The 12600-nt window shown below is 40.7% G+C and overlaps 1 protein-coding gene across 21 annotated transcripts in view; it reads right to left on the bottom strand.

Annotated features, from left to right (window-relative positions):
* The window catches only part of Map2k5 (mitogen-activated protein kinase kinase 5), a 253918-nt gene that overhangs the window by 31578 nt on the left and 209740 nt on the right, over positions 1-12600 (bottom strand). For 8 of the 21 annotated variants that reach the window (XM_027924031.2, XM_027924063.3, XM_027924037.3 and 5 more), the window contains 2 exons: positions 8759-8820; positions 5548-5593 (listed from right to left, as the gene is read on the bottom strand). The exons of 8 other annotated variants lie outside the window; for them this stretch is intronic. In XM_027924031.2, coding sequence (XP_027779832.1) covers positions 5548-5593; positions 8759-8820 — 108 coding nt within the window. Of the gene's footprint in view, positions 1-5547; positions 5594-8758; positions 8821-12600 lie in introns of those variants that run through there. 5 more of the 21 variants (XM_027924079.2, XM_027924090.2, XR_011706699.1 and 2 more) reach the window with 4 other exon arrangements.

Raw genomic sequence — 12600 nt, 5'->3', positions numbered from 1 at the left:
AATCCAACATGGTGCTTCCTCTGCTTCTTAAAAGGGACCATGTAGATGCCCAATTTATCATACATCTTGATTAACTGAGAGAACAACCAACTAGACTATGTGAAAATGTAATTACAATCAGGTTTGGGAAAGCAGAAAAGCTACCAGTGACAATTTAATTTAGAGGAGTTAAACAAGTTAACATCTCTTTGCAAGTAATTAAATGTTTAAACAGATTTTTCTAGAGCAGTTTGGTGTTTATTAGCCCCCAAACATTACCACCTCTTATACATAAAGCCTTCACTGAGAAATGAGATGCCTTCAAGTTTGCAGCTGCTGGAATTAGACGAAGGAAAAAAATCCAAAAGCCTATTTTGATTATAACCCACACCCCTCCCCCTAAGACCCACACCTGCTTCTTGTATTTCCAGCCCCACTATTTACTTGCTTTCTAAGCAAAATGTTAAATTTCAATTGCAAACTGTACCCTGTGTTTCTTCCCAGGAGCCTGACTGGAAAACCAAACCCCAAGAAATGCTAAACGAGGACGCCCTGCTCTGGAATGTACAAGGAAATGCACAAAATAACAGTCATTATTAGAACCTAAGGAGAAAACCCATGTTTTTAAACAATTACTAAAGCAGTATAGTAATAGCATAAAGACAATTTCTGCGCCAGCTTGTTTCTCTGAAATTCTCTCTGCCACTGAACAGCTAGAACAGATAATAACTATTAGTAAATCAAACTCCTCTGCAATATCCAGCTGTGCCTCACGCATTTACATACAGATAGAATGGGTATATGTTTTTAATATGTATGGGATACGTACTTTTCCCACAGCCGAAGTGCATGCTACAAAGGAGGAGGAGAATGGGAATCGGATCAGCATGAGATAATAAAGTGGCCTAGATAAAGTATTAGCCAGCGATTGATCTCAAACCGGGATGCTGCTTCTCCTGACCTGATTACTTACTATGCATAGATTCCATTAAATAGAGCTTAGACATGGGAAGCTCCTGGAAATACTCTAAATGCATAGAAGGATCTACAGCACTCTGAGCCCAAATTGTAACTGTGTGGGTACCCGCGGCACTCGCCCTCCCTGCCAGAGCCAAGGCCCTCATTCAGAACAGGCTGGGAGGTTAAAGGGCTGCCAGACAGCTGATGGAAGCCCTGCTGCGCCCCACAAGGAGGGGCCTCCCCCACCCCCACACCAAGCAAGCACCCTTCCAGTGAATGAATGCCCCCTCCTGAGCTGCCTGTCTGGTCCTGGCCACACAGCTCTAAGGAACAGAATGGGAAGGTAGCAAGGGAGCTTAGCAATCATTTAGGGTCATGGTCTCCTTTGCAAAATTAGTGATAGGCATGAATTTCTCTTTTCAGGAAAAAAAAAAAGTAAATCTTCACAACCACACATGAAATGTTAGGGGTTCTAACAGACTTCCTGGAGTCATAGACCCTGGGACAAGGCCTGCTGATTCAGTATGTCCCCTTGATTTTTGGAGGAAGATGCTGAAGTAAAGGGGATGGGGCACTGTTTGGGTGATACAGGGAAGGGCCCATGGCAGAGGCTCTGTCCGATAGGCCACAGCCCCACCTGAGCAACCAAAGGACCTAAAGGAAGGTTAATTCCTTAGGAGGAATTCTTTATAGAAATAAGTGGTCTATAATGTTTTATCATATCTCTTTAACTTAAAAATATTTAAACATGTAATTTGAGTAGCGAAATCAGACTAGAACCCCTATCCAAATGCTCTCTTCTTTGGTCGTCTCTCTGTCCTTGAGTTTAAGGGTCTGATTTTGTTTCCTCAATCAGATTATTGGCATTTTGGGGAAATTTCTCTACCACCTTTCCATTATTTTCTCTCCCCTCTGCTGGAATCTCATCATTCTTTTTTTGACTGGCAGAAGTGGGTTTTTCCCCATGTGAGCCAACACATCCGTGGTGGTCTGAAGCCTGCAGAACATTCTACCTGCCACCTCCTCATGCTCCACTGCCTGAAAACTTTTTTCTAAGTTTGTTGATCCCAGGCCACCAGGCTGGGCAGCACATTCCAAGGTTCTCCCTGTGATTCACATCAGTGTGATTTCAAAGTGGGTTCTTCAATAATGGAATCATTACAGAGGGGCAGAAAGAGTTGGGGGTTCCCTATCTTGGCTGCCCATGGCTGGCTTTCCTTTGTGGAGTTTAAAGCTGACTCTCAATTCATGCAATAGGCTCTTAAAGAGCTGAAGAGAAGGCGCTGCCTTCCTCAGTATGAGGGACTTCCCTATGCATTAGATGAGTAGTGAATTTCAAGAGAATTCACTCAAGGAAAAAGGTCCACGTGGACGGGTGTGTTGTGTTATTTCTATATAGTCAAGAATTTTCAGACCTGGATATTAGAATTCCTTCTGTAGAAGTGAAATTTCTTAAGAGACTACCTAGCTCACAGTGACTATGTTGCCTCTCTGAACTCACAGCTTTGAGGGCTTAGGATTCCATCAGGTCAATCAATGTCAATGGGTTCATGTTGGAGCAGGCACTAGAGGCTTCCCTCTGCTCTGAGAAGATCTGGCGCCTACACACAACTTCTCCTTTGCCCTTTTTGCCTAGAATGGCCTCTTGGAAAACTCTATTAAAATACAACCCATCCTCCGAAGGTCCTTTTCAAAAGCTACATCCTCAACACAGCTTTCCTCAGTTGCCCAAATTCCTTTATAAGAGCCACTTTATTCTGAACAGTTATCTGTGTCCCGACATATCCCCTGCAACACTAAACACCTGTGGCTTACTTTATATCTTTTGCTGGGTCTAGTACAGGACTTTGCACTTAGTGAACTATATAAATATCTACTGAATTCTATCATTTACCTGGTCCTGAGACCTTTTTAAGAGGATATGGATGCTGATGATGAAACTTTTGAGGGAATTCTTATGAAGCTTAGTGGCTACACACTGGAAAACTGCACCAGCTCATATGGACCTTGGTTTCCCAAAAATGTGTTAAGGGAATTTCTTAGTCTAGCCTTAAAAGTCTTCCACTTAGGACACAAAAACTGACAATCATCTGAAGAATGAACACCCACAAGAGAGGGAATTAAATAACCAGATAACAATGAGTTCTAACACTCAGGTTTTAATGATCTCAAGAGTTGAACCTTGAGTTTTACATTTCATTTTTAAGACTGACTTGGTCAGTGATTTTAAGACTTGGTATTGGGCATCCTGGCATCTACAGTGACCCCACCAAATAAAAAGACAAAGACAGCTTGAGTGCCCACTATGTGCACAGCCCAGGGCCAGAAGTCAGGGTAATGTGGCCCACCCACCCCGTGTTCTGATTTCCTTAGGCAAGGTTTGTTGTGTTCACCAGTCAAGCCAATACCTGGAGTTCATTTAGGAGTGAATGGTGAATCTACAACTCTCAGTATTTCCACCAGACTCCATCTCTGATTTTCTTCTTTTGATTTGGAAAATGCAAACCCACAGGGAAACCTTGAAAATCCTGCAGGCCTCAAAGCTGACGCAGCCCAAGCTGTGCAGCCCACGTTGGTACCCGCTGGCTGGAGTTACTGTGCTTGGGAGAGAAACTGCTCTTTTTGCGAAAGGCAGAGGCCCCCCACCCACAGTGACAAATGGGCTCTACAGTTCACGCATTCCAGAGGAGGCTCCTGGCTTCCAGATGGGAGCACCACCACATAGCTTGTAGGCGGAGAGGGAAAAGGAAAAATTAAAGCCATTAATATGCTGGGGGGAATAAAGAAACTGTTCCTTAAGACTGGGTCCCTAGGATGTGACACAGATTCATGTCAAGGGATAACCTACTTCCTTTCCTATCCCCTGCTGGGTCTAACCTTTTGGCAACCTTGACCACAGCAGCCCCCACCTCCTGTTCCCAGCCTCCACACCCAGCCCCTACCAAATGAGGGGTGCCTCATTACTGCTATTCCTCTGGGAATAAATGCATTTAAAATCAAACAGTGAGTAGTACTAGAAATAATGTTAAATTAAGTATAGGATGGCGCTTCTGCTGACTACACTTTTCATTGTATTGTATTGATTTATTGATATTTATTAATTAAACATTTGGGACAGCACACACCAGAGCATAAAGAGATACATCTAAACACCCCTCCATACACACACATGCACGTACATCCACATTTACTTGCTTCCCAGGCACTGGAAGATCTCACCCTTTAGCCTTATCTTTATGACTTGCCACCCTGGAGAGGTGTTCCTTATCCACACACACATCCATATACATTTATGGGTATGTGCATGATCTGCAGATGTTTTATTTATAAGTGGCCAACTCGTTGCAGCAATTGAAACATGCATTTACAAACAGATATCTGTTTTATGAAACCCCATTCCTTTGTTTTAATAGCTGAGCTATCGAGCCATAGCTTAATAATGCACAAGGTAAACATCTCTGGAACCTGTTCCAAGTCTTCTCAAATGTGACTAACTGCAAGGATTCCCCAATCACCAAAGAGAAGGAAAACCAAACCAAACCAAAACCCAATAAAACCCCCAACCCATCCCAGTTTATTCTAGACACGAAACCAGCATAGCTGTAAATTGCAGAGGTTTTAGGGTGAACTTTAACTTGAAACTATGCTAAAAATTGAATTTTTGCTCTTGGGGCAACACAAAGGAGAAAACTCCCTACCTGGAGGGCACTTATGATGTAAAAGGGAAAGGTTCTCTATGAGTGGAGAGGAAACCTGTATTGTATAAAAGTTTGGGCACTTAGAGCATTTATTAGGATGGACTTTGAAGAATGAAAAGCTCTGGACCAATATCTGTAAAATGTACACTGTTTAAAAAGGTAAAGGAAAATCAGTGGTGATTTGCTCTGATTGCAGTGATCTAAAGACAGGGTAGTATGCAAAAACTTGGAAAAGAGTAGACCATAATTATTATTTACTAATGCCCCATCCTAACGTCATTCTAACAGCTTGTGCATTGTCAAATCAACAATCTGCACTAAATAAATGACCATTTGGGAATTGTTAGGGAGCTCTCTGTTCCTCTCCCTGCTTGAGTAAAAACTGTCATTTGCAATCAAAGAAGGATGCCTTGGAACTGAGGACACAGTGCTGGCAGCCTTGTAGTGTCTGTTTCTGAGGAAAGACCAAAGATTCACATTGACTTGTTCTTTTACAGCCAGCCTAATTTCATTCCACATGAATCCAGGACTCCATGCCATAATCAGACTCCTTCCTGTAGGACTGCACCAAACACTTAACACACACTGACTCTCCTCTCTGTTACCAGCCCTTTGGCTTCCGAAAGGCTGTAACAACAAATGAGGACACAGAATAATTGACATTAAGTTTGAGGTTCTTGAGGGAGGCAGGAGAGTTCTGTATTACATTTCAAAAGGGTGGTAGGTTTTTAAAAACCTAAGAACCATATCTAAGGATATGAATTTCAGAAACACCTACCTAAATCAAGTATACAATTCTGCCTTTCCAGAGCTTGTGGATTTTTGAAACTCCACTCTGATCTTTTTAATAGAATGTTAAACATAAATGTATAACTGGAGAATTTGAATGGAACTAAAAAAATGAACTTACCATCAATTCCTCAGGTGCTGGCCTTTCTTTTGGCTGTTTTCGCATGCTGTGGGAGAAAAAACAAACAAACAAAAAACCCCCCTCATATTATCTATATCATTCATAAATTTTTGCTGTTAATTTACACCTCTGACTATTTTTCCTTGAATCTGGATGTTTTCAAAATCCATCATGTTCAATTCTTTATGCTCAAGCATAAACATATATTCCCTTTCTTTAATTTTGGCCTTTAATCAGATTTCTGGGGACTTCATGAATTAGAAACACAAGGTTTTTTTGTTTTTTTTTTTTTTTTGGTTTGTTTGTTTTTGTTACTTTTGAAATACAGGTAAATAATGAATTTAAATTTATTGTACTTCTACTTCTGAAGTTAACATGGAAAAGCAGCAGCAACATTTTTCTCTGATTCAGTTATCTATTCATTTCAATTTTTTTTTTTTGTCAGTACTAGAACCCTGGGATGTGCTGCAGCCCTAATCCCCCAGCCTTTTTTTTTGAGATGGGGTCTAAGTTGTCAAGGCTGGCCTTGAATTTTCAATCCTCCTGCCTTAGCCTCCTGAATCACTGTCATGTGCTCTAGCACTCGGCTCAATTTATTTCAATCTTAAATCAATATATTTCTGTTTGGTTACTGGTATAAGACAGTAAAAAAAAAAAACACATGTGACTGTCAAGTCAAATGAGAATACATTTCATTCCTTTACTACTATTCCCAATGACAAGTAATATATAAAAGAGGTCAGAAATCTAGATAATGCTGCGAAATTACAGATAGGTTCTTATACATTATCTTGACTTGAATTTTATTTTGGCTACAATGCCAGTTGATAATTCATTCAACAGCTATGGGACAGCTAAGTTTGTTTAAGCTGCTTAAAGAATTACATTCTTCATGCAAAATATTTCTTGTCTCCCATCCAAGAGTATAATTAGTGGCTGAAGCATGTACTTAGCTATGTGATGAAACACATAAATGGTACTAAGGTGACCATGGGTACTGCCTACTTGATGACCATGTTTGTTCTAAACTTGGCATCTGTGGTATGAAGACATGAAAAGAGACTCCTGCTTCTTTGATCATTTGGAAAAGAATACAGATGACTTTTCTTTATAAAATCACCCTCTAACAAGAAAAAAAGAAAACCGTTCATTATAATCTCTGCATTTGCTGACAGTACTATTTTTTAAATAGAGAGATTTAATGATCATTTTGTAAACTAGAACCGTAGTTATGAACCATTAATGACATCGAGGACATTTGCCTTCCCTATAAATAACCATATGCACCTCTCAAATACTGCATCCATTAGCAAGTAATTCAAGCTGTCTCACTATGGAGTTGGTAACAGTCCTAATCTGACATTCCAAAGTAGCTGTACCTCTTGGGAAAACAAGGCTATTACCCACTATTATTTCTCTTTTGGCTTGACATCTGTGGAAATTACAACACAGGTTATCCCTCCCTCTGTCTCCATAAAACTTTTATCTAACAACGGATTAATTTTTTTGGATAGGAGGGCAGTAAAGCCTCACCCACTTGTCTCCCTGGTTGTCTGGGTCAGTCCCACTCCTGGGTTGGTTTCAAGACCACACAATGAGATAAGTGGTCTGTCACAAATCCAACGTCTCTGGAGCCAGGAGTGGTGATGCCCAAAAGGGGTTCCAGGTAGCATATGAATTGCACGGTTTGTTTTTCAATTTTGCATCTCAAAGTGGGGTATGCCTATGATGCGATTCTGAGTGCTTTTAGTAATTCCATTTAAAGGAAATTAAGAAATTAATAAATGATCTTGTATAATGGTTCTAACGTCATTAATGAGATTCAGAAAAGCTAAGGATTCTAGTGTTTAATCAATATGTATGCTTTTTTCTCAACATGGCATGCTTTGGGAAAAATAGGTTTTTAGAACAAAAATAGTCCCTAAAAGCTATAGAATACATATACAAAGTATTTTAAATATATAGAAACAGTGTTAAAAAATTTTAAGTCCGTGCTGGGGGTGGAAATGTCTTCCCGACATTTTTTTTTTTTTTTTTTTTTTTGCTGTGGAATATAAACTGCATGAGACATTTTTATTAAAAGGTAACATATTATACTTAGTCAAGAAGGTGATAAAGCTTGACGTTTATATTAAGGAATATTTCTTGGTTTCACTTTAGCGTACTCATCAGATGGATCATGGGGGAGGGGACAGGGTACCATCACTCCATTCAGCACAGATTCCTGACTGCACTACCTCGCTGCACCCCAGGATGGAAGGACTCCTTCTGACAGGTGCTGCCTGTGTGCTTTGCACAGTGGACTGACTGAGGGGGAGGGAAGCAGGACTTGGGTGAGGAGGGAGAGAGGAGCAAAGGGAGTTATGAAGGAGTTCCAGAATGTCCTTGGGGACAGTTATTCCTACGCTCCCAGTTTCCTCGTCTCTCCTGGTGATACTCCATGCTGGGGTGAGAGAGAGGGCACAGGGGTGCTGCAGGACAGGGAAGGGGAGAATGGAAGGGGCTAATGGAAGAAAGACACTTCCTGGTGTGAGGAAAAGATAGAAGGCTAGGGAAGAACTCTGGGCAGACAGGGCATGCTTCCCCAGGTGCATGGGGACCTGGGGTTCCTCGGGGCTCTGAGGATCCTTTGGTCTAAACCTGGATTCCTCTTAGTTTTTTAAGGATTGAAGAAGGCCTAAAGGAACTATGCTTTCAGAATCTTTCAAACATCAAAATTCAGTGAAATGGGACCCCAGTATTGTGTTTAAAATATAACCAAAGATAAAAGTTATTTACTGAAAATCCGATGAATTAATAAACTATGCTGCTTCCACTAAGTGACAGGCAGTTTTATGGGTAACTTGAGGTTACATTAATAAAAATAAGCTTCATATGTCTGTTCAATAGGGGCTATAAAATTGTGTATTTCTTAGGGAGGAAAAAAAAAAAACAGGATGGAACAGTGTTCTGTGCTCTAAGAAGGAGCCTGACTCTCAGCAGTTTATTAAAACAGGAAGGAGCCTCCGAAGTACGTTTATGACCCTTTGTGTAAATAACGTTTACATAATTTAAACAATTTCTTCAGCTTTGCTGTCCCATCTGCCCAAGGCCCCGAAGTCCCTCCCGCCTCCAAAAGGAAGCAGGGAGAGCCATAAGGTCTCCCGGAGCCGCGAGTTAATGGCATGTATCATTTACATTGAGGGCATGGCATGTTTGCAAACGGGCTCACCACTGAGTGATGAAATGTACAAATGGCTCGGAGAACTCTCCAACCGGAAGGACGGGCGAATCCTGGGATGGAGGAAAAACAAGTCACCAAAAGTCACGAGCATTGCTTTCCTTTCTTTCCCTTCTGTCCCCTCCCCTCCCCCCGCAGAGGAGCAGCATAAAGATGAGCATAATGACAGGAGGCCTCATCCAATTAAAAAGACGGCTACACCCTCTTCCCCACATTTAGGCAAAAATGCCAAATTTCAAGGCACACATTTTATGTTGGTGAGAAACATTCGAGCAAAGAAGAAGGGGAGGTGAAAAAAGGACAATGATAGCCACAGGGTAGGAAGGAAGGTGGGGAAAGTGTAAATGAGAAATTAATGATTATTTAAGTAACACACAAATGGTCTTGTAATTAACAAAGAGCTGTGAAATTATTCTTGTGTTGACCTTTGTTTCCTTTACTAGGTTTGCTATTTATTTACACTTTCCTGTTTATTTACATTTATTTATATATTCAAAGGCTCTTAACCGCTTGTCCCTAAACTGGTACCTTTGTGTCAGATTATTAAAAAAAAAAAACAAAACTGTAAAGAAAGGCATTTATAGAGAAAGTTGTTTCAGGAAAAAGAATTTCAGCCTCTTTGCCAGCCTGGGCCAACTTGTCATAGGAGAGAGCCAGCGAATGAAGGACGCGAGGAAGACTCCTACCATCGCCACCAAACCAAACTGGGATGGAGGTGCGAGTCCCCGCAGAAGAGAAGAAACTGCACAGCAGCCGCTGCCAGGGAACACGGGGAGCGGCCCCCCATTACCATTTGCAAAGGAAGGCTTTAAGAATTTAGGAGTTTTTCCAAGAATGACAGAGAGCGCCACTGTGTTTATAGTGTAACAGCTCAGGATGTAATGAAATTACACTGCAGAGTACTTTAACAGTCATCTCATTAGACCTACAGTTGGAACAAGAGAGCCACATAAAGTAGGCAGCTGCAAATGACTCCATTCTCATCTATTCTCATTTGCTATTAAAAATACCTTTCGGCGGCTTTTTTCCTCCCTGACATCCCTACACAAAGTGCCCTGCAAAGTATGATACATGCACCTATTTAAATTAACAAAGGAATGACTTATTTTAATCTCACTGTGCTTTGGAGTGCTTTGGCCATTTGGATGAGCAATATATCATTACATACAACCTTCCAGCGCTGCAGGCAAGAAACTCAGAGCATGCAGCATTTGGTGGGAGCCAAACAATTTCTCTAGCACACAACTGTGTCAAATGCATGCATGTATTCATTATTGAGAACGAGAGGAAATAGCTTTGATGTAGTGGAAAAAAGAAGATGATAAAAGCACCTCTGCAATATGCGTGTCATTATCAATGGTGGCAGATAGATACAATTGCACAGCCTCCTATGTGATTAGTAAATATACATATAATTGCTGTGGCCAATTATCAGAAAAATGAGATCGGTAATTACAAGACAGAAAATTAACTAGAACTCTTATTAAGGCTTTGTTTCCAATTCAAACAATTGGAAACTGCTGGAAAATACAATTAAATCAAAAGGAACTGAGGGGGTCAAAGCGGCCAAAAAAGAAAAAAGAAAAAGGAAGAGAAAAAAAAATCCCAAAGAGGTTAACAGAAGAGGACCCAGAACAAAATAGTTCTTGGTTTTTGCATATCTATCCTCTTAGCATTTACTCTCCTCATCCAGAGGAGGGGAAGGCTGGTGATTCGAAACTTAAAATTCTCAGTGGAGAAAGGCTTCCAGAGAAAAGGAAAACAAAAGAAAATGGGAGTGGAATAAAATCTTGCCAAGTTCAAAGGCTTACATGCAGGCATTACATAGAGAGGACATGAAAAACGGTGGCTGACGAAGCAGTCTACTCAAAAGAAACAAGGCACACAATAACATGACAAGTCCTCGATAAAGGTACTATAAAATGGTCACAGAAGTCCCATTGGTTTGAAGAGCAAAAATAAAACATGATATCAATTTCAGCCTTGGCCTGTTTTAGGAAAGCCATATATATCACCAAGCCTGCAAGATTCCACAAGGTCCAGTTCAAGAAATGACATTTTACTGTCTCAAAAACCATTAGTAAAAAGATAGTTCAAAGTCTGAGGTGCAGAAATTATTATGAACTCTGATCAGTTAGGAAGCTTCTTGAAGTCATTCTCTTAGATCTTTCTTTTGCTCTATCGCTCTTTCCTAGAGTATTGGAAGTGTCTGAGTAGAAGAAGCTTTAAAATGCAGTATGTAGGAAAACAAAAGCATGCTGTCTTAATGGGGCTGAATATTTACCAAGATGGTTAAAATTCTGGATGGTTCTCTACCACGATCTGGTATAAAACATGATGCTAATGTGGGTCTCATTTCGAAGCATGATACCCAGAGCAAGTTAATGAATTATAGACAAGGCAACTTGATGAAGATGTCATTTTAACATGGATGAGAAACAAAAAAAGAAAATGTGACATCTTGCATGGGTAGTTAATTTTATTTAAGACCTGATATTGCAGACTGTTAAGTTCCTCGTATTATAAAACTAAGGAACACTGGGTGGTACCCATGAATAATTTATTTCACTTCTGAAAATGCCAACCCAAGTCGACTTCCCAGAACCACAGTGGATTCTCATCTCAGTGGTGCCTGGAAAGAATCACTCATCAAAGATGTGGGGGGAAATTTTAATTTCATGTGCATAATGCCAGATACTTCTTTTCATTCTAAAATCCATGTCTCTTGTGCATCAAGGAAGAATTTTCTAAAATGCAGAAGACAGACTGACTGGTAGGGGTGATGGAAATGACACATGTAAACACTGGGCAAAGGAGACCCCAGAGAGCTTCCAATTCCACAAAAATATGTAGGCTATTAACATGCCAAAGGGAAGCAGATAAATACACCTGAGGATGTCCACTGTGCTGGAGGGTTTTAAAGTACACTTTTCTCTTTAAAAAATAAAAGTAGAAGTTAGTGTAGATCAGGATATGAAAGGTCTCCAAGAACCTACCTATTTTGATATTAGTTCAAATCGGTGGGCAGGAGGGAGAGCAGGGGAACTCAGCTTGGGCTTCAGCTTACCACAACTCCCAGGAAGGGAATACATCTGGTAACCATGGAGCCAGAGGGGGCACTGACACCCACCCCAAGGGACTCTGAGAACCCAGTAAAGTAGTTGCTGCTACTTATCAAAAATGTCCTCTGTAAAACATGGGTTCAGATAAAGTGGAGAAACACATTTTGAAAACAAACACAGATTAAAGAAGCAGCAATACTGCTAACTCTCAGTACCGGCTAAAACTGACTCTAAATTGTTAATAAAAGTTACTCTTTTTAAGGTCTTGGTGCCATATGTCACATTAAGGGCTTTTTGGGGATGGTTTTCTGTTGAACTTCTCAGCATGGAGGTGTGGAATGATACAGCGGACATAACCTTAACCAAAAGCCTTAACCTGAGATTCTGGTCCCAAATCAACTTTAGAGTCCTGCCAGTGGGCCCAGGCTGGATTTTGTTCTTGAGCAGGCAACTGTTATATAAAAACAGCTGCCATAAAGTGTTTCAGCAAGCAATTCTGGTCACCAAGGAGGACAGGCTCCAAGTCTCAGAGGTTTCAGTAACTACCTGGTCAGCCCCATTTGCTAAACAACTGGAACGCAAGCATGCGATACGCCAAAGTACAGAGAAGGGACAAAGGGAAAGAAGTTTGAGTGATGCCTTTGCCTTGTGAATAATGAACAGTTCAGGAAGGTCAACCCATTACAACGGAAACTGTTTAATTATTAATTATGCACAATCTATGAGCAAAAGGACAAGTTCAGAATGTTTAATGTGTGCTAACTTCAATCC

The sequence above is a fragment of the Marmota flaviventris genome, chromosome 2, assembly GCF_047511675.1.
Source record: "Marmota flaviventris isolate mMarFla1 chromosome 2, mMarFla1.hap1, whole genome shotgun sequence".
Taxonomy (NCBI): Eukaryota; Metazoa; Chordata; class Mammalia; order Rodentia; family Sciuridae; genus Marmota; species Marmota flaviventris.
This window is presented reverse-complemented; position numbering and strand designations above follow the sequence as displayed.